Raw genomic sequence first — 21,317 nt, 5'->3', positions numbered from 1 at the left:
AGATCGGCCTGACCAACATGGAAAAATCCCATCTCTACTAAAAATACAAAATTAGCCCTATAATCCCAGCTACTCCGGAGGCTGAGGCAGGAGAGTCGCTTGAACCCGGGAGGCAGAGATTGTGGTGAGCCAAGATTGCACCATTGCACTCCAGCCTAGGCAATAAGAGTGAAATTCTGTCTCAAAATAAATAAATAAATAAAATAAAATAAAAACAAGTTCTAGCAATATCCCTAGGCCCATACATTCAGATCAAATGTTTACACTGACAGATACATTATACCATATAACAACAACAGATGTTCATAATGATACTTCTAGATCATTGAAAAAAAAATCTTAACAGAAGTTCATTAGCCTGTCTAAAAATATACAATTATATTTCTTTAAAAAATTGTATCAGCTGGGCGCGGTGGCTCACACCTGTAATCCCAGCACTTTGGGAGGCCGAGGCAGGCGGATCATGAGGTCAGGAGATCGAGACCAGACTGGCCAACATGGTGAAGCCCTGTCTCTACTAAAAACACAAAAAATTAGCCAGGCGTGGTGGCATGCGCCTGTAGTCCCAGCTACTCAGGAGGCTGAGGCAGGAGAATTGCTTAAACCTGGGAGGCAGAGGTTGCAGTGAGCCAAGACTGCACCACTGTACTCCAGTCTGGACAATAGAGAGAGACTCTGCCTCAAAAAAAAAAAAAAAAATTTTTTACTAAACACATTTAAAATACAAAAATCTAGTACTCAAAGCATTGCTATTCAGCTATCTAAAATCCTCACTTTCCAGAATAACCGGGGATCTAAATAACTAAAGTTTTACTGCACTTAGGAATAACCTACAAAAGTAGGTATCTTTTAAATTACCTGCCTATAAGGTTTTTTAATTAAATAATGACTACTTTAATAAATACTTAATAAACAAGTATTGTTTTTGCAATTATCTACCATACAAAAGGCTCAACTTATGACTTTATATATATAAAATATTATATATTAAAAATCATATAAAACTCTAATATGAAAAGTATAATAATAAATCTTAATATTTGGAAATAAGTCTTCTAAAATTATAAATTCCTGCTTGATAAAACAACCAAGTAAGGGAAAAAAACATAGTTTCAAAAGACATACAAGTACAGGATTTCCACCAACACTTTTTTAAAAGGGCCATGAAAAACAAGAAAATATTTACTAATTTCAATATACTAAATTCTAAGTTCAATTAACAAATAAAATGAGTTTTTAAAAACTCAAAAGACAAAATTGATCTTAAAAATTTTAAACTGACTATATATAAATGAAGTTAAACATAAAAAAAGAAAATATTTACTAACCTTTATTTCCTAACATCACAGCAAGGTGTAAAGGAGTATTTCCTAAAAAAATAAAATAAAATAAATAAATCAGAAGGTGTAAAAACATAAGAACATTTACTTAAAAGCGGTTTCAGCTCTTTCAGAAATTTCACTGGCAGATTTTAAGCAAAAATACTGTGACTGCAAAATAATATTGCTTATATAGCAAATTTAAAGTCAGAAGATACCATGATTTCTGAATACAATGTACTCTCCAACCCCTCTAAAAAAAGGATATCCATTTTGAGATTTATTTTTCAAACAGATTTCACAGATTCCTTTTGCTGCTAATTTCTCTTTCACATTATTCTTTGTTCATTTAGCAAACAATTTAAATATCTAGTCATCCTTGGGGACAAAAATCAGTAAGACTGAATCCCAGTCTTCAAGTTGTTCGGAAAGTCTGCTGTTAGAGACAAATATGAAAATAAATAATAATTATTATTTATTAAATAGAAGGGAGTATAGCCTGACCGTGGAACATACGGCAGAGCTCGTAACTTTGCAGAGTTAAATATTGAAGAATGGACCACACTGAAATGAGCCTTAAAGAATTTGTTAGAAATCTGTAGGCGAACAAAAGCAACACTGCCTAGCATTCCAGATTTTTTTTAAAGTGATACAAATCACCACTCAAGTGCAGAAACAATTTATATTTGGGAAACAAACAAACAGTTATTATTAGTGGGGGTGAAGAAGTTATAGAAAACAGTAAAGAATGATATTGGAATGATGAGCAAAAGACAAAGACTTGAAAGCTGTGCTATGAAGTTTGGACTACATCCTATAGTTGATGTTATAGAATGACGAATTTAATTTCAAAATGATACCCTAAGCCATACTTATGATCTAAATGTTAAACCAACAGTAATATTTGAAATTTAAAAGTCAGTAAGTAAAATTTGCTAAATTTCACATATTAGCAATTTTACGAAAGTCATCACATTAACAATTACGACCAAAATAATAAGCGAAACATTATCAAGGGATCACATGCAGGACATAAGAGATGTGCATGTGATAAATTCCAGTCTCAGCTTGACAAGAGATCAGCCATGATTCAAACACACACACATACACACACACACACACTTTTGCTCAATAAAGGCAGAATGGAATGGGAATTGTTGGCAAAGTCAGCAAAATACTATTTTGAGCAAAATTTAGAAAACAGCACAAATAAATTCACTACACTAAAGTCATCTCCATGGCCGGGCACGGTGGCTCACGCCTGTAATCCCAGCACTTTGGGAAAGCGGCAGGCAGATCACCCGAGGTCAGGAGTTCAAGACCAGCCTGGCCAACATGGTGAAACCCCATCTCTACTAAAAATACAAAAATTAACCAGGCGTGGTGGCACCTGCCTGTGATCCCAGCTACTTGGGAGGCTGAGGCAGGAGAATTGCTTGAACCATGGGAGACAGAGAGAATTGCTTGAACCATGGGAGACAGAGGTTGCAGTGAGCCAAGGTCACTCCATTGCACTGCAGCCTGGGCGACAAGAGTGAAACTCTGTCTCAAAATAAATAAATAAAATAAAATAAAATAAAGTCATCTCTGTAATTAATTTTACCAAAAACAAAACAAAACCCTGGATTACAGAAAATCTCTTGATCTTAACTAGGGACAAAAAAACAAGACAGATTTGGAGATATAAGTGACATGTTTTTCACAAATAAGAACTGGAGGTACAAATTTCCATTGGTACTTAGTACTTTAATATGAAAATATGCAATGAAGAAAGCATCTTTCAGCCGGGCGCGGTGGCTCACGCCTGTAATCCCAACACTTTGGGAGGCCAAAGGGGGCGGATCACCTGAGGTCGGGAGTTCAAGACCAGCCTGACCAAGATGGGGAAGCCCCATCTCTACTAAAAATACAAAATTAGCCAGGGGTGGTGGCGTATGCCTGCAATCCCAGCTACTGAGGAGGCTGAGGCAGGAGAATCGCTTGAACCTGGGAGGCGAAGGTTGCAGTGAACCAGGATGGCGGCATTGCACTCCAGCCTGGGCAAGAAGAGCGAAACTCCGTCTCACAAAAAAAAAAGAAAAGCATCTTTCATTATAGGCAGTTTTATATACGAATTTAGTAAAATTGATTTCTCTCTCCTTCCACGTAGAAATTGCATACCTATCTCATGAAGACATTAAAGAAACCACCCCTCCCCTCACAAACAACTGTATGTCGGCAATTTTTCAATTTTATCCAAAGGACGAATAAAGTTAGAGACACTCAAGTGAATTTTCCGCATTAGGAACTCTCAGTAAAGCACAGTTTTCATCCTACTACTAACTAATATGTTCAGTTCAAATAAAATGAAAATGTTTAAGAACAATTTTTTTTTTTTTTTTTTTTTTTTTTTTTTTTTTTTTGTGAGACAGAGTCTCCTTCTGTTGTCCAGGCTGGAGTGCAGAGGCCGATCTGGGCTCACTGCAACCTCCGCTCCCGGGTTCAGGTGGTTCTCCTGCTTCAGCCTCCCGAGTAGCTGGGATTACAGGCGAGTGCCACTACGCCCGGCTACTTTTTATATTTTTAGTAGAGATGGGGTTTCATCATGTTGGCCGGTCAGATCTCAAACTCCTGACCTCAGGTGATCCGCCCGCCTTGGCCTCCCAAAGTGCTGGGATTACAGGCATGAGCCACCACGCCCGGCCCTTAAGAACAATTTTAAACACAGTTATACACTGATAGATTAGGAGCCGTCTGTGGGTCAGATTCATAAACTATTCAGTGCCTTCAGTCTTCAGCGTAATACAAGGTTAAAAAAATCAACATGAGCAAGTAACAATTTTCAATTTGATTGGTCTATAAGGTCCTCTTCCTTCTTTTCAAAATATTGAACTAAATTTCCTAAGTTTACCTAAAAGTAGTCCTAAAAAGCAAATAAACTTGGCCGGGCGCGGTGGCTCACGCCTACAGTCACCGTACTTTGGAAAGCTGAAGTGAACATCTCACTTGAGGCCAGGAGTTCAGAAAAGCCTGGCCAACATGGCAAAACCCCGTCTCTACTAAAAATAGCCGGGTGTGGTAGCGCACACCTGTAATCCAGCTGCTTGGGAAGCCGAAGTAGAAGAATCGCTTGAGTCCGGGTGGCAGAGGTTGCAGTGAGCCGAGATGGTGGCATTGCACTCCAGCCTAGGAAACAAAATGAGACCCTATCTCAAAAAAAAAAAAAAAAAAGCAAACAAACTTGTCGACAATTTGGTGCTAGAGACAAAAGGTCAACACCAACTATGCCAAAACCAAAGCTTTACTTTGAGCTATCATTCCATTTTTTTTTTTTTTTTTTTGAGACGGAGTCTCCCTCTTGTCACCCAGGCTGGAGTGCAGTGGCACGATCTCGGCTCACTGGAACCTCCGCCTCCCGGGTTTCAAGCAATTCTCCTGCCTTAGCCTCCCAAGTAGCTGGGATTACAGGTGCCCACCAACATACCCGGCTAATTTTTTGATTTTTAGTAGAGATGGGGTTTCACCATGTTGCCCAGGCTGGTCTCAAATTCCTGGCCTCAAGTGATCCGCCCACCTTGGCCTCCCAAAATGCTAGGATTACATGAGTGAGCCACCGCGCTCGGCCTTCTAATTCTTTTTTATGTGCATTTTGACAAACTAAATTTTTCTAGCATTGTTTATCTCTTTTCATTTATTGGCATAAAATTTGTTCAAAATATCCATTAATGATATACGATGACATTTGAATTTATACTGATGTAACACTTCTGATTCCTAATATCTGTTACTTGTGCCTTCTTTTTCTCTTGATCAGTATGTTTATTATTATATTATTATTATTATTATTTTGAAACAGGGTCTTGCTGTCACCCAGGCTGGAGTATAGTGGCAAAATCATGGCTCACTGCAGCCTCAATCTTCCAGGCTCAAGTGATCCTCCCACCTCAGCCTCCCAAGGAGCTGGGATTACAGGCACACACCACCACACCCAACTAATTTTTTTTAAATTTTCAGTAGAGATGTCTCACTATGCTGCCCAAGCTGGTCTCAAACTCCTGGACTCAAGCAATCCTCCCACCTTGCCCTTCCAAAATATTGGGATTACAGGCATGAGTCACTGTGCCTGGCCTATTAATTTTATTCATCTTTTCAATGAACAAAGTGTTGGCTTTGTTGCTCTATTTTTCTAATTTAATCATTCCTGCTCTTTTATTACTTCTATTTTATTTGGGTAAAATAAACTCAAATTGGGAAACTAAGCAACTTAAAATTGTTCTTCTAATTTCTTAAAACAGATTTGATGATTGATATTTTAGCCTTTTTCCTAATGTATCTACCTTTTTAAAAATGTCTAGCTTATCTGCATTGCGATCAGAGAACAGGCAGTGTAACTTCAAGTCTGAAATGTGTTGAGATTTGCTTTATGGTTGAGTCTGACTAATTTTTGTAAATGCTGTCTATATCCTTGCAAAAAAAACCTTTTTATTCTGCAGTTGTTGGGTTCAGCATTTCATAAAGATCCATTTTAATGGTGTTGTTCATATTTTTTACATCCTTATTGATTTGTTGTTGTTGTTATTGTTGGCTTGTTTGGTAACAAAGAGAGGAATGTTAAAAATCTCCCACTATAATTGGGGGTTTCTATGTCTTCTTGTAATTCTAGCAAGTTTTGCTCGATATATTTTGAAGCCATGTTATCAAGTGCAATCAAACTTAAAATTTTCATAGATTTTTGGTTAATTGAACCACTTTTCATTGTGAGACATGCACCTTTTTCTCAGATAATGTTTTCTGTTTTAAAACCTATTAGGGGCGGCCACGGTGGCTCATGCCTGTAATCCCAGCACTTTTGGAGGCTGAGGCAGATGGATCAAGAGCTCAGGAGCTTGAGACCAGCCTAGCCAATATGGTGAAATCCCGTCTCTACTAAAAATACAAAAATTAGCCAGGTGTGGTGGCACACGCCTGTAGTCCCAGCTAGTCAGGAGGCTGAGGCATGAGAATCACTTGAACCCAGGAGGCGGAGGTTGCAGTCAGCCAAGATCATGCCACTTCACTCCAGCCTGGGCGACAGAGCGAGACTCCATCTCAAAAAACAACTATTGGGATATTAACACCATTATACCAACTTTTTTGAACTGGTATTTGCATGGAATATATTTTTCAATCCTCTCACTTTCAACTTTTTAACATCCTGATGTTTTAGATATGTCTCCAACTGCATGCAGTTGGGTGTTTTTATCCTACAGTAAGACAATATTTGTCTTTTTAACTGAAGCATTTAATCCAGTTTCACATATACTTACTGATATATCAGGGTCTAAATCTACCATCTTTTTGTGTTTTTTTTTTTTTTTTTTTTTTGAGAAGTTTCATTCTGTCACCCAGGCTGGAGTGGAGTAGTACAATCTCGGCTCACTGCACCCTCCGCCTCCCAGGTTCAAGCGATTCTCCTACCTCAGCCTCCCGAGTAGCTGGGATTACAGGCGTGCGCCACCACACCAGCTAATTTTTGTATTTTAGTAGAGACAGGGTTTCACCATGTTGGCCAGGCTGGTCTTGAACTCCTGACCTCAAATGATCTGCCTGCCTCAGCCTCCCAAAGTGCTGGGATTACAGGCGTGAGCCACTGCCAGCCCAGCCCCTTTTTGTGTTTTCTATTTGTTCTGCCTGTTCTATATCCCTTTTGCTTGTCTTTCTTACCTTCTTCTAGATTGACTATTTTTATTATTCCATTTTGTTTTTTAATCTATCTGGAAGGTATACATATTTTATTTTACTGTAGCAGGAAAGTGGCATGATACATTACATTTTAAAATCATTCTTGTTCTCATATAGAGAATGGATTGGAGGGGGACATAGGGAGACCAGTTATGAGTCTGGTGCAATATTCCCAGGAAAAAAATATAATTAAAATCGGTCAGTCTCAATGTGGTGGCAGAGACAGAAGTAGACTGGTTCAAAATAACTTGCTAATTACATGTGTATGGGGAGTAAGAAGTGGTGAAACAAAGAATGATCTCAGTGACTGGCTTGAGCAACTAGATAGTTAAGGATGTAATTTAAAAGAATGGGTGGCCAGGTGAAAGGGGAGGAGGCAGAAAATGATAACTCCATTTTGGACAAGTTAATTTTAAAATAACTCTGAGATTCCAAGTGAAGACAAATACAAAATCTAGACCTCAAAGGAGAAGTATAGGCTGGAGATATATATATGGCAGTAAAAAAGAAGAGACAGGCCTGGAGCAGTGGCTCATGCATGTAATCCCAGCACTTTAGGAGGCAGAAGTGGGCAGATCATGAGGTCAGGAGTTCGAGATCAGCCTGACCAACATGTTGAAACCCCATCTCTACTAAAAATACAAAAATTAGCCAGGCACGGTGGCGCGTGCCTATAATCCCAGCTACTCAGGAGGCTGAGGCAGGAGAATCACTTGAACCCGGGAGGCAGAGGTTGCAGTGAGCCGAGATCGCCCATTGCACTCCAGCCTCGGTGACAGAGCGAGACTCCAACTCGGTGGAGGGGGGAATAAAAAAAAGAGGAGACGTTTACAATCAAATGTATAAACTCCTGAATATCCCTTTTTGTCTCAATAGTGGAAGAGGTAGCAATAGTTCCCTTTCTTCACTTCTCTATCTTTCAGGCAGAAAAAGAAGTACCATGCTCCAAATGGTAAAGAAAGAAACACACACACACACACACACACACACACACACACACACACACACACACACACACACACACACACACACACACACACACACACACACACACACACACACACACACACACACACACACACACACACACACACACACACACACACACACACACACACACACACACACACACACACACACACACACAACACTTGCTGCTGCCCAGGAGGGGAACTAGATAGGTAGAGATGGGTGAAAGGGAAACTTTTAACAATGTATCCTTTTATTTTTAAGAATTCTAAAGCATGTGAATGTTATATCTATTCAACAAATTTTTAAATTTAAGTTAAGGAGAGTCCACCAGAGTCTAGACAGATAACCTAGGTGAAGAAGTCAAGGTGGCCATGCTCCTGGATAATTAAGTACCATGCTCCAAATGGTAAAGAAAGAAACACACACACACACACACACACACACACACACACGATAACACTTGCTGCTGCCCAGGAGGGGAACTAGATAGGTAGAGATGGGTGAAAGGGAAACTTTTAACAATGTATCCTTTTATTTTTAAGAATTCTAAAGCATGTGAATGTTATATCTATTCAACAAATTTTTAAACTTAAGTTAAGGAGAGTCCACCAGAGTCTAGACAGATAACCTAGGTGAAGAAGTCAAGGTGGCCATGCTCCTGGATAATTATCCTTTGTTTTCTTAACCCCTCGAGAACATAGAGAAAAGGGGGGGTAAAAGCATCAGTACCTACTGAAGTTACAAATGAAACCTTCCATTACAAGTCCAAATTTTAATCATATTATCACAAGATTTATGAACTAGAAGTCAGTTCAGCAATTCAATCCCTCTTTTTACAGATAAGAATATAAACAGAAATACCTTCTACTATTATGCCAATTATGCTCTGCTAATTCAATATTTTAAATGGCAAAATCATCATCATGATCACCTGGCTAACAGTGAATTTACTGTATTCACCAAGTATATCATAAAACTAAGTGCTCCAACATCCTAGTTACTTCCATCTACTATCTCCTCAGTTTTCTATGTCCTCAACCTGCTGCTTAAGCTAATTTATTACACAAAGGATAATAAAAACATAAACTTTGCTATCAACTTTTTATTATGTACTTTTTAAATCTGAAATTGAACACCTTCATTCTAACTTGGTAAACTAAATCGAATTGTTTTGTCGAACAAGTGAAAAACATCCAGTGATATTAAGACCACTTTAGCTTTTAGGTAGGTTTGTTTGTTTGTGACAAAGTCTCTCTATTGCCCAGGGTGGAGTGCAGTGATGCCATCTCGGCTCACTGCAGCCTCCACCTCCTGTGCCTCAGCCTCCTGTGCCTCAGCCTCCTGACTAGCTGGGATTATAGGCGTGCACCACCATGCCCGACTAATTTTTGTATTTTTAGTAGGGATGGAGTTTAGCAAAACTATGTTGGCCAGGTAGGTCTCAAATTCCTAGCCTCAAGTGATCCGCCCACCTCAGCCTCCCAAAGTGCTGGGATTACAGGCATGAGCCACCGCACCAGGCTAACTTTAGTTTTAAAATATGCAAAAAACACTGGCCGGTACAGTGGCTGCAGCCTGTATTCCCAACAGTTTGGAACACTGAGGCGGGAAGATTGCTTGAGCCCAAGGAATTCAACACCAGTCCATGCAACATGGGGAGATCTTGTCTCTACAAACAATAATTTTTAAAAATTAGCTGGGGGCTGGGCATGGTGGCTCACGCCTGTAATTCCAGCACTTTCAGAGGCCGAGGCCGATAGATCACCTGAGGTCAGGAGTTCAAGACCAGCCTGACAAACAAGGTGAAACCCCGTCTCTACTAAAAATACAAAAATCAGCCAGGTGTGGTGGCAGGCGCCTGTAGTCCCAGCTATTCGGGAGGCTGAGACACGAGAATTGCTTAAACCGGGAGGCGGAGGTTGCAGTGAGCCGAGATAGCGCCACTGCACTCAGCCTGGGCAACAGAGCAAGATTCCATCTCAAAAAAAAAAAAAAAAAAAATTAGCTGGGCATGGTAGTGTGGTATGCCTGTGGTCCCATCTACTCAGGAGGGTGAGGTGGGAGGATTGCCTGCGTGTCGGAGGTCAAGGCTGCAGAGTCGTGGTCACACTATTGCACTCCAGCCAGGATGACAAAGCGAGACCCTATCTCAAAAAAAAAAAAATGAATAAATGCAAATAATCAATAGAATGGCTGGCATTTAATGGGTATCTATTAAATGTGTTGGGCACTATGCTATATACTTCTGATACCTTATTCATTTAATTTGCTCAATAATCCTATGAAACAAATATTATTCCTATTTCTCAAGAAGAAAAACAGACCTAATAATAGTTATTTTCCAAAATTACATACCTAGAAACTGGGACAGTTCATGACACAAAAATTTATATTCTTTTTACTGTATTAACAGTTTTCAAGCTTTTGAATCTCAGGACTCCTTTATACTTCTAAAAATTATTAAGGATCACGAAACCTTTTGTATAGATATATCTATTGATATTTACCATATTAGAAATTAAGATTTTTAAAATTTTAAATGTATTAATTTTAGAACTCATTACCTGTTAATATAAAATTTCTTATGAAAAAATTAACTACATTTTCCAAAACAAGTGACATGAGCGGTCTATTTAAATTATTTAATTAAAAATAAAAATAAATTATGTTTCTTTAATGTCTGGCTTAACAGAAGACAGCAGCTAGGTTTTTATATATGCTTCACACAAACTCACAGTTGATAAGAGTAGGAGTATTTTAATACCCTTTTCTGATATTTTTCTTTGCTACTACACCAAAATTCACTTCTTAAAAGTTGGTTGCACAGCTGGGTGTGGTGGCTCACTCCTGTAATCCCAATACTTTGGGAGGACGAGGAAAGCGGATCACCTGAGGTAGGGAGTTTGAGACCAGCCTGACCAATATGGAGAAACCCCGTCTCTACTAAAAATACAAAATTAGCCAGGCGTGGTGGTGCATGCCTGAAATCCCAGCTACTCGGGAGGCTGAAGCAGAAGAATCGCTTGAACCCAGGAGGTAGAGGTTGCGGTGAGCCGAAATCGCACCATTGCACTCCAGCCTGAGCAAGAAGAGCAATATTCTGTCTCAAAAAAAAAAAAGATTGCAATGTGAAATCTAAAATCATATAAATAAGTTTTTTGTACTGTGTTACACTGAAATATATTGGTCTGTCTTGTGCTTTGAATGGATCTTGTACTGATGCATGGTTCTGTAACACCATGCATTGATCATTTGAAAAACACCGGTTGACCAGGTTATGGAAATCTTCAAATGTTGACATATTTCACTGTACAACAGCAAAAAAACCATATTTGGCAATATCACCTCCAATCTGACTAGAACAGTCTTTTATGTACTGGGAACCTATCAAGCTTACCATGATAGAGATAAGTTCTTCACATTTCTACTTTTCATTTGAAAGCTTCAATTTTTTCATTCACAACAAATAACTGTCACTTGTTTTCCTTGAAGTCATAGGTTTACTTCATTATTTTCCAAAAAATATTTGCCATATATTCAAACTGTGATTAACTATAGTTTGTCTGTAAACTGTTCTTTAAAATGGTGTTCCATGAAAAAGGTGGCTAGCTCAGCTTACACTCAAATACCCCTCAAACTTTTTTCTAATACTTTTTTTTTCTATTTTTCTTTTCTTTCTTTTTAATAGAGACAGGGTCTCACTATGTTGACCAGGCTGGTCTCGAACTCCTGACCTCAAGTGATCCTCCCATCTCGTCCTCCCAAAGTGCTGGGATTACAGGTGTGAGCCACTGTGCCTGGCTTCCCCACTCAGTTTAACAATGTTTTCCCTTATTTACCCAGTCAGTATGCAGCAGAGGAGCAAAAGGCACAATCCCAATTATGTCACAAATACCAAAAAAGCATGTACTCAAGATTAGGATGTAATAAAATTCATAATTTTTACAGTTTCATCAAAAACATTAAGTAAAATTGGCTTGTTTTAATTTTTAAAAATTAAAAATTAATTTGCACGGCAGTGAACAATACAATGACTACCAGCCCAGTTTGGTACTTTGACTTGCACTAAGATGTCAACAATTTTACTCACCAGTGCTTTTGAACCACCAATCAAAATGTCTGCAGTGAAAAAGGCAAGCAACGACTAGATATCATAAAAATAGTTTCGACTTTGTGCACCCCCTAACTATAGAACAAAGCAGGAAATTACAAGTACTAGTACAGAGCTCCAGGTTCTACAGACTCCTTCAAGTCTGATCCAAGCAAGCAGTAAAAGGGGATAATTTCTGCATTTTCTCTCAAAAATGCTAATATACTACTAAAATACACACACCGTATCATCTGACATCAAATCCAGCATCAACTTCTACCAGCTCTATCTTCTTATCACGCTCACAGTTTCCCCCAACTATAGTAGCTTTTTATACTGACCCTTGCCTCACACAACAGCCCGAGTGAGCCTTTTAAAATCAAATTGTGTCGGCCGGGCGCGGTGGCTCACGCCTGTAATCCCAGCACTTTGGGAGGCCCAGGCGGATGGATCACGAGGTCAGGAGATCGAGACCTTCCTGGCTAACATGGTGAAACCCCGTCTCTATTAAAAAATACAAAAAATTAGCTGGGCGTGGTGGCGGGCACCTGTAGTCCCAGCTACTCAGGAGGCTGAGGCAGGAGAATGGTGTGAACCCGGGAGGCGGAGCTTGCAGTGAGCCAAGATCGCGCCACTGCACTCCAGTCTTGGTGACAGAGCGAGGCTCCGTCTCAAAAAAAAAAAAAAAAGGCAGTTCATAGAGAAGCATGGTCTCAAACTCAGATCTGATCAATACAGAAAAGGCAAAAGACCTTTTTTACATACTTTTTTATCCCTATTTTACATACTTCAGTGTTGCTCTAAAACTGATCACCCAGCTCTCCCTCAAGAAAATAAATGGTGTAGGAACAGAACCATATTGTTTGTCTGCCTGGCCCCCATCCAATTCTCTAGGAACTGCACTCATTTTCTGGAACCCAAGCATTCTGATAATTACACTGTACTCTGAATTAAAGTAGATTTCTATGACTTAAGAATGGCATTAACTTGGGGCAGCTATCCTACCGAAAACTCAATTCTCCAATGAGTCCTCTAGAATTCAGGATGCCCAGGACCCAACATCACCAATAATCACCCATTTCTGCTACCTTTTTTGCCAAAGCTAAGAATTTCTATTCCCATTGCAGCCCAGTGCAGAAAAGGGGAGAAGAGGATCCTCCCTCCCTTATAAGACATAGCTCTGCAGATGTGTTCTTATCACAACATTTGTAAGCAGTGGGTGAAGTTCTATAGCACTAATGGTGCCACCATCAGGAAACACAGCCACTTAACCCAAGGACAGTTCTACTCTGTTGGAGATGCACATGGGGAAGAAAGACAAGAAAGAAGGAAGATGACATTCATCTAATAATGAAGATCAACTAAATCAACCCTGATCAATGGAATAACATTTCACCACCAAATCACCCCCACACCCAGGTAAGGGGTATAACACACTTTAATGTGTTATAAACTTGAGCCTCTAGACACCACTTTCTTCCTAAGGGAAACTGAGGTCTATCCTACAAAAACAAAGTTTAAAAAAAAACCTACAAAACATAAAGCAAACAAACAAACATAAAACTACTAATGTTCTTTTAAACATAAGCCATCATTTTAACCCTCTCCTGGTTAAAATTGTTCACCAGTAGCTAAATTTTTCTTTTCCATGCAGAGATTAGCTTTATAGTCACCTCTTCTAAAAGAGATTACATATTATTCTTTTGCATCACCCATCATGAAGGTTTTAGTGACTAAAAGTAGAGAAAAAAATACCAAAAGGAAGATACGAGATTTATACAGAATAAACCAAAATAAACATACCGTATGGCCGTCAAATAGATTATCCTATCTTCTCAATCCTCAAATGCACATTTTTTTTTCTGAGATGGAATTTAGCTCTTGTTGCCCAAGCTGGAGTGCAATAGTGCAATCTCAGCTCACCCCAACCTCCACCTCCCAGTCCTGCCTCAGCCTCCCGAGTAGCTAGGATTACAGGTGCACGCCACCATGCCCGGCTAATGTTTTGTATTTTTAGTAGAAACGGGGTTTCACCATGTTAGCTAGGCTGGTCTTGAACTCCCGACCTCAGGTGATCCCCCCGCCTTGGCCTCCCAAAGTGCTGAGATTACAGGCGTGGTGAGCCACCATGCCCAGCCTGCACCTTTTTAATCTTTCTGAAATTGAGATTTTTTCCAGTCGCTGGCTAAAGAAATCTGCCAGCCATGAGGCAGAGATTTTACACATTAATCATTTCACTGTCACTTCCCTGAGGTACCTGCATCAGCAGGAATATTCTCAACTGAATTTTAACTTAAATTCGAAATCTCTAACATTGTGTGAAATAACTTCAAGAACATATTACAATGAAAATATTACAAGTAAATATGAAAATTAACAAGGAAAAATGAAAATTAACCATATATAGAGAAGATGGCTTGTCACCTGCCAGGCAATGTAATTAAAGGCAGGAGAAACTGCCAAATTTCTCAGAATAAATCAGAAATTTTTCACATCTAGGAAAGGCTGGCTTGAGCAATTCATATGTTCAGGACTTTCATCACTTTGGCACCTAAAAGCTTCTGACTAGCATCCAAGAGAAGCTGCTTAGCTTCTTAAAGACATTTAACTCAAGGGAAAAAACAAAATTACAAGTCTAACCAATCAGAAGTACAGTCAAACCAAGAAAATCTTCTATACGTTTCATATTCTCAATTCTCAATTCTCAATAAGTAAAATTATTATCAATTACAAAAAATGTCTTGTCATCATGATCCTTTGCCAAACTATCAATGGCAAAAATTGATTCAGAAAAATCCTTACACTCTGACTGTGGAAAAAGGCTTAGATTCAATCTTTTAATTTTACACTAAAGAAAAAAGTGGTATATAACCAAAGACATAGAGTTCCATAATTTTGTGTACTTTTAATATTTCTTCCCCACCCAAAAAACAGCTGTTATTAAGTGATGAGTCACAATCATTTGGCATATTTGAATACAACGTATACATGATTTTATAGCTGTTACTGTACTTAAACGTACCTCAAGAAATATGTTTGGACCCAGAATACAATACTTCACAAAATAATTGATGACTCAAAAAAAAAATTCCTACTCAACCAATGTTTTACCACAAAAGTAAAAGCTCTATCCTTTCTTCTATTCAACTTAAGTCAGTAACTTGCAAATGCACACACACACCAAAAATTTTACCAAATCAGTGATAGTTTAAACTGAAATAGCTTATGAACTGAACTAAATAGTGACCAAATCAGGATTCAACAAGTTCTCCAGGTACAATAAAGGACCAAAACTAACAAAATAAAATGTAATAGCTCTAAAGTCCTGCGTTGAGGTTAAAAAAATAAATAAATACAAGAAGGGATAGAATGGAAAGACAGCAGATCACTTGAGAAAAAAACATAATTAAAAAATTAACATACTCTTGGCCGGGCATGGTGGCTCATGTCTGTAATCCCAGCACTTTTGTAGGCTGAGGTGGGCAGATCACTTGAGGTCAGGCGTTCCAGACCAGCCTGGCCAACATGGTGAAACCCTGTCTCTACTAAAAATACAAAAATACAAAAATTAGCCAGTGTGGTGGTGCATGCCTGCAGTCCTAGCTTCTCAGGAGGCTGAGACAGGAGAATTGCTTGAACCCAGGAGATGGAGGTTGCAGTGAGCCAAGATTGCACCACTGCACTCCAACCTGGGTGACAGAGTGAGATTCCATCACAAAAAATAATAAATTAATTAACATACTCTTGCACTGCATAACTAAGTATATGCTGCTTTACAGCAATATAGTCTCCCTGTTGTCTTTGCTCACAAGGCTAATGTATCTCCAGCAATAAGGTTAGTTCTGGGCACCATCTTCTAAGGGAAGAATTAACAAACAAGTTCTACTAAACAATGATGATGAAGATTTTCATTTACTTATTTAACACATATAGTATTCGCTATGTTTCAGGGACTATTCTAAGTACTTCACAAACAATGTGATGAGGAATGGATACAAAAGTTAGGAATATTTAACCTGAAGGTAATCTTGCCAAATATCTACAGGGCTATCATGTGGACAAAGCAGCCCATTTATTTGGGCCGTTATATAAAAAAGAAATAACAAACAGGGCTAAGAGATCTGGGCTCCACAGAAAAACCTGAGCTGTCCAATGGTAGAATCTCTTTACAAGACTCTTGTAAGGAACAAATGAGAAACAAATATATTTTAAAAATACATTAAAGAACTTCGCTATAAAACACCAAACGCACATTATGAGAATTGACTTCCTTGCAATATAGAGGGTCCTAATCAATAGAAATACTTACAAAGAGGTTCATGATATGCTTTGGAGTCCTTGCTATGATTCATAGCTTTGAGATTTATACTACATAACTTTAGTGACGTTTCCTTGCCTCTCTAGGCTTTACTTTTCTTATTTTTAAAATGAGTGTATAACTATCTGCTTTGGGCTTGGCACAGTGGCTCATGCCTGTAATCCCAGCACTTTGGAAGGTTGAGGTGAGTGGATTACCTGAGGCCAAGAGTTTGAGATAGGCCTGGACAACACGGTGAAACCCAGTCTCTACTTAAAATACAAAAATTAGCCAGGCATGGTGGCACACGCCTGTGGTCCCAGCTACTCAGGAGGCTGAGGCAGAAGCATCGCTTGAACCCGGGAGGCAGAGACTACAGCAAGAGCAGACCATTCCACCGCACTCCTTTGCAGGGCTGCTGTGAGGATTAAATGTTACAATGTATGTAAACACTTAGCACCCTGCTGACCCACTGGATAAATTGTATCTATAATAAGGACAATAATCATCACTGTCATCATCATCATGTTGTGAAAGGAATCCCTATGGTGAACATAAAACTATGTAATGTATAGTATACTATACATTATATATTAACTATGTAATGTATGTATACTATGTAATACATGGTATAATTGTCTGGCTCTGCTGTGTACCTGTATGAGTGTCTTATTCTGCTATGCACTTATGTTAAAGCAATCCAAAGAGAATATACATCACTTATTTATTTATTTTATTTTATTTATTTATCGAGACGGAGTCTCACTCTGTTACCCAGGCTGGAGTGCAACGGTGCGATCTTGGCTCACTGCAACCTCAGCCTCCCAGGTTCAAGCGATCCTCCTGCCTCAGCTTCCCAAATAGCTGGGATTACAGGCATGCACCACCATGCCAGGCTAATTTTCGTATTTTCAGTAGAGACAGGGTTTCACTATGTTGGTCAGGCTGGTCTTGAACTCCTGACCTCAGGTAATCCACCCACCTCGGCCTCTCAAACTGCTGGGATTACAGGTGTGAGCCACCGCACCTGGCCAAGCTTGCTTTTGTTTAAGTGATTTTATAAGTATTTATCTTCTATAATTTTAAAGGAAAAATATCCTAAAAATCTAAAAGCATCCAGGTTAGTAAAATGTCAAGACTAAAAGTAATAATGTATCAGAAAAATCTATGAGGCTATGGGAGAAAAAATGACTAAATAAGAAGCACATTAAATTGAAGCCACAGTTCCTAGGACACCTCACTGTAGGAGATGAGTATGTACACATTGCAGGGGGGAAAGCAATTATATTTACCCCAGGTATGTGAACCACTGGTTACATTAACCAGAAACATCAACGATATAAGGTCAGCTAAACACAATGAAAACCTTCCTTTAAAAAAGTGAATTTCAAGGCCCGGCGCGGTGGCTCAGGCCTGTAATCCCAGCACTCTGGGAGGCCGAGGCGGGCAGATCACGAGGTCAGGAGATGGAGATCATCCCGGCTCACACAGTGAAACCCCATCTCTACTAAAATTACAAAAAATTTAGCCAGGCGCGGTGGTGGGCGCCTGTACTACCAGCTACTCAGGAGGCTGAGGCAGGAGAATGGCGTGAACCCGGGAGGCGGAGCTTGCAGTGAGCGGAGATTGCACCACTGCACTCCAGCCTGGGCGACAGAGCAAGACTCCGTCTCAAAAAAAAAAAAAAAAAAAAAAAAAGTGAATTTCAGTGGGCTAAGGACAAGAGTTTAAGAGTATACAGGATTCTAATTACTTTGAACAGAATTTGAACTTAAACAAATGTACTCCTAAATGTTGGGTTGAAGAAGACATGGAAGCCCAACAATCCTGTAATTCAATAGCTTCGGTGATATTCATCCATCTCTTCTTTCAAAGGGAGTTAACTCTCAAACCTTTTATCTGTTTCAGGGATATTTCAAGGTAATGTAACTATGGCTACTATGTAGACCAAATTTGAAAAACTTCCTCATAATAGACTAATAAACTGAAGCTACAACCCATCTCCCACTAACAACTGTTTTCCAAAGGGCTAGCATAGAATTACCATCATCAACAAACAACATTATCCTTGTACTATAATAGTAAAATGATTAAGTAATTTAAATGTAGGAAAGAAAAACTGGCTGCAACTTTAACATACTTTTTTGGGGATTTATGATAAATGATAGGTGGTGATTTTATTACAACATTGTAAATTCTGAAAACAAATGCAGTTGTTAGAGAATTATACAGCCAAGAGAAATCTTACTCGTTTTTTTAATCTGAATTTTTGTCCTAAAAAGCCTACGATCCAATGGAATTAAGTGAGCTTATTTTACAGGCAAATATTTCATTGATACGTATATCATTTTGAGCACAAAGTTGGTTGAGTGTGTTCTAACTGAATGTATACAATTTTCATATTAATAGCAGAGCGATCAACAATATTTGCCAACTACCCAGTTTAAAACGGCCTATTAAATGTTAAAATATCAGTGTTCACATTAGTCTTCAATAATAAATTTACTGTTGCTTAAAAGTCAACTCAGTCACATTATTTTTTAGAATTAAACAAAAAATTCAGCTGACAAGGCAAAAAGAAATGGTCAATATAGACTAAGATAAAATTACCATAAAAATCATAATACTATTTTTAGTCACAGTCATCAAGATGAGACATTACTATTAGCAATTATCTACTTAAAACAAGCAAAAAATCAAATCTCTACTTAAACAAAAATCGGCTGTTGGGAAGTCACTTTAACTGTTCTACGTATCAAATACCAACAAATTTCTACTGTGTGGCTTTCAGAAATCTAACATTCTAAGTTTACTGAAAGCAGACAAAAAAGAAACAACCTGGTGGCAGGCAAAATCACAACCAGTTGCAGTCAAGATGGGATCTGTATGTCAGCAATGAAGGGAGGAGGGCAATTTATGCGTTCAAAATTTAAAATGCCAAGGTGGGGGGAAGGGAGAGAAATAAACATATATAGCTCCATAAACAAAGGGAGAAAACCAGGTTGGGTGAGAGGCAACCTAAAATTTCTGACAGTCCAGAATCAGCAAATCGAAGGCCTGTCTCAAACAAAACAGCTTCTCACGACAAACTTTGAAGTGGGCAAGGAGGATACATTCCTTTGCACCCACAAGAACCAACCCCCTGACCACTGGCACGCTATTACTGAGTCGATCATGATTTACCGAACGGCCCGGATGATGGGCAAAAAGAAGAGTCTGCTGGAGGGGGCCTAGGATTCCAGAAGCCTGGGGAGGCACACCCTAGGCTCGGGGAAGGAGAGAGGTGGAGAGGGGCTAGCACTCCTCACCGTGATTATCTTTCTGCCCGATATTGTGCGTGCGGATGAGAGAGGAGAGTCTCCTCACATCCCCCTTGAAGACGCACTCGTGCACCGGGTAGTGTGCGGGGCAACTGCCTCCATCCGCGACGACAGCAACGGGGTTGGTGCCGGCCAGAAGGGCCGGGGACTGAGAGGTGGCAGTCACGGAGGAATTGTGCAGCGGCAGAGCCGGGGCGCCGGGGGGATTGGAGGAGGCCGGAGCTGCCTTCAGCTGTAGCCGGTGGTGATGGTTACTGAAGATCTTATGACAAGCTTTGCCGCCCTTGCCAATCCTGCTTCTGGTAAAGGTGCCGCCGAGGGCAGCCGCCGCTTCCTCATCCCCGGGCTCCAGCAGGTCCCCTTCTTCTTTGCTGGGCTTGTGGTCCCTCCGCAGTGAGCGGATCTTCTCCCCGGTCATCGCCGCCGCCAGGGGCAAGGGGGGGAATCGGGAGGCTCACCGCTGGCGACGGAGCTGGCGCTGCGGCGGCACAAGGCGATTAGAGCGGTGGCCAAGAGCCTCCAGCGCAGCATGAACTCCCACTGAGCCCCCGAGCTTGGGACAAACGCATCTCCCAGGGAAGAGCCGGCTCTCGCCTAGGCACGAAGGGACGCGTGCTCGCTGGGGGGAGCTAGAACTCAGGTGCCCACGACACCAGGATCTCAGTCTCGCCGTCGCAGCCGCCGTCGCTGCCTCACACCGAAAAACAGGGCACGGCCATCTTCCTCTTGCTCCTCTCGCGAGAGCTCCCCCGGGAGTGAAGAGAGAGAGAAAACACCGCGATAAGTGAGCCACCCGCTCCCTCCCTCGCACCTTCTATTCCCAGAATCACTAGGCGCCGGCGCCTCCGAGGCAGCGTGTTTCCTCCCAGAGCTGGAGTCTCCCAGCTGCCAGCCGACCCCGAACCCGCACTCCCGCCAACCGCGCTTTTTGTGGGCGGTCGGAAACCACAGCCTGCGTTGGATATGTTCGGTGCATGTTATAAACAACCACTTAAACCCTCCGGATCTGAGCCTCCCGCAGAGGAATGCAGAATGACGCCACGGCACGCAGGATGTGATGTCACCGAGATGCACAGGACACTCAGTCAATCAACATTTACTGAGCATCTACTTCGTGCCGTATGTACGAAGCTAGCAAATATGTACAGCACCAGTACTGATTGCAAGGAGTACTGTAGAAGAGGAATGACAGCCAAACAATTAAAAGCGGAGGCGGGGAGGTGGGTTGCACACAAAAAAGGGAGGGACGAATTTTAGCGTTGAGTTGTTAGGAAAGTCATAGAAGAGTTTAGGTGCTGACTTTGGAAAATGATGGGCTGTCCAGCAAACGGAAAGAGGGGAGGCCACTCAAATATTTATTAGATGAATGAATTTCGGGCAGATGTCAGAGTTAACATATATGAGGGTGGGGACACTCAAGGAGGGCAAAGAATCCTGTAACTGAAATACAGTTGTATTAGTTCATGGCCAACCTCTACCTAGTGCCAAACTCTGAAGAAACGTAAATCTGCCAACCATAAAACTTTAACAAAGTAACTAAAGCTGGCCACTGAGGACGTAAGGAGGGGGCTTAGCAAAACATCCTAAAGATCTTCACCCATTTAACTCTCCAAAGTCCC

At 40.4% G+C, this 21,317-nt stretch overlaps 2 protein-coding genes across 5 annotated transcripts in view; one reads left to right on the top strand and one right to left on the bottom strand.

Annotated features, from left to right (window-relative positions):
* ANKRD13C (ankyrin repeat domain 13C) overlaps window positions 1-20,727 on the bottom strand; it is a 94,541-nt gene extending 73,814 nt beyond the window's left edge. The window contains exons 1-2 of one of the 2 annotated variants that reach the window (XM_019019725.3): window positions 19,687-20,727; window positions 1,329-1,370 (exon numbers count right to left, since the gene is read on the bottom strand). In XM_019019725.3, coding sequence (XP_018875270.1) covers window positions 1,329-1,370; window positions 19,687-20,116 — 472 coding nt within the window. In that variant the 5' untranslated portion in view covers window positions 20,117-20,727. The remainder of the gene's footprint in view (window positions 1-1,328; window positions 1,371-19,686) is intronic. The other variant, XM_019019732.3, reaches the window with a different exon arrangement.
* Window positions 20,521-21,317, top strand: part of LOC109028477 (putative uncharacterized protein ANKRD13C-DT) — a 30,995-nt gene continuing 30,198 nt past the window's right edge. Inside the window, exon 1 of one of the 3 annotated variants that reach the window (XM_055350761.2) lies at window positions 20,521-20,918. In XM_055350761.2, the coding sequence (XP_055206736.1) occupies window positions 20,662-20,918 (257 nt within the window). In that variant the 5' untranslated portion in view covers window positions 20,521-20,661. The remainder of the gene's footprint in view (window positions 20,919-21,317) is intronic. The other 2 variants (XM_055350766.2, XM_063697687.1) reach the window with 2 other exon arrangements.

This window comes from Gorilla gorilla, chromosome 1, assembly GCF_029281585.2.
Source record: "Gorilla gorilla gorilla isolate KB3781 chromosome 1, NHGRI_mGorGor1-v2.1_pri, whole genome shotgun sequence".
NCBI classification, from domain to species: domain Eukaryota; kingdom Metazoa; phylum Chordata; class Mammalia; order Primates; family Hominidae; genus Gorilla; species Gorilla gorilla.
This window is presented reverse-complemented; position numbering and strand designations above follow the sequence as displayed.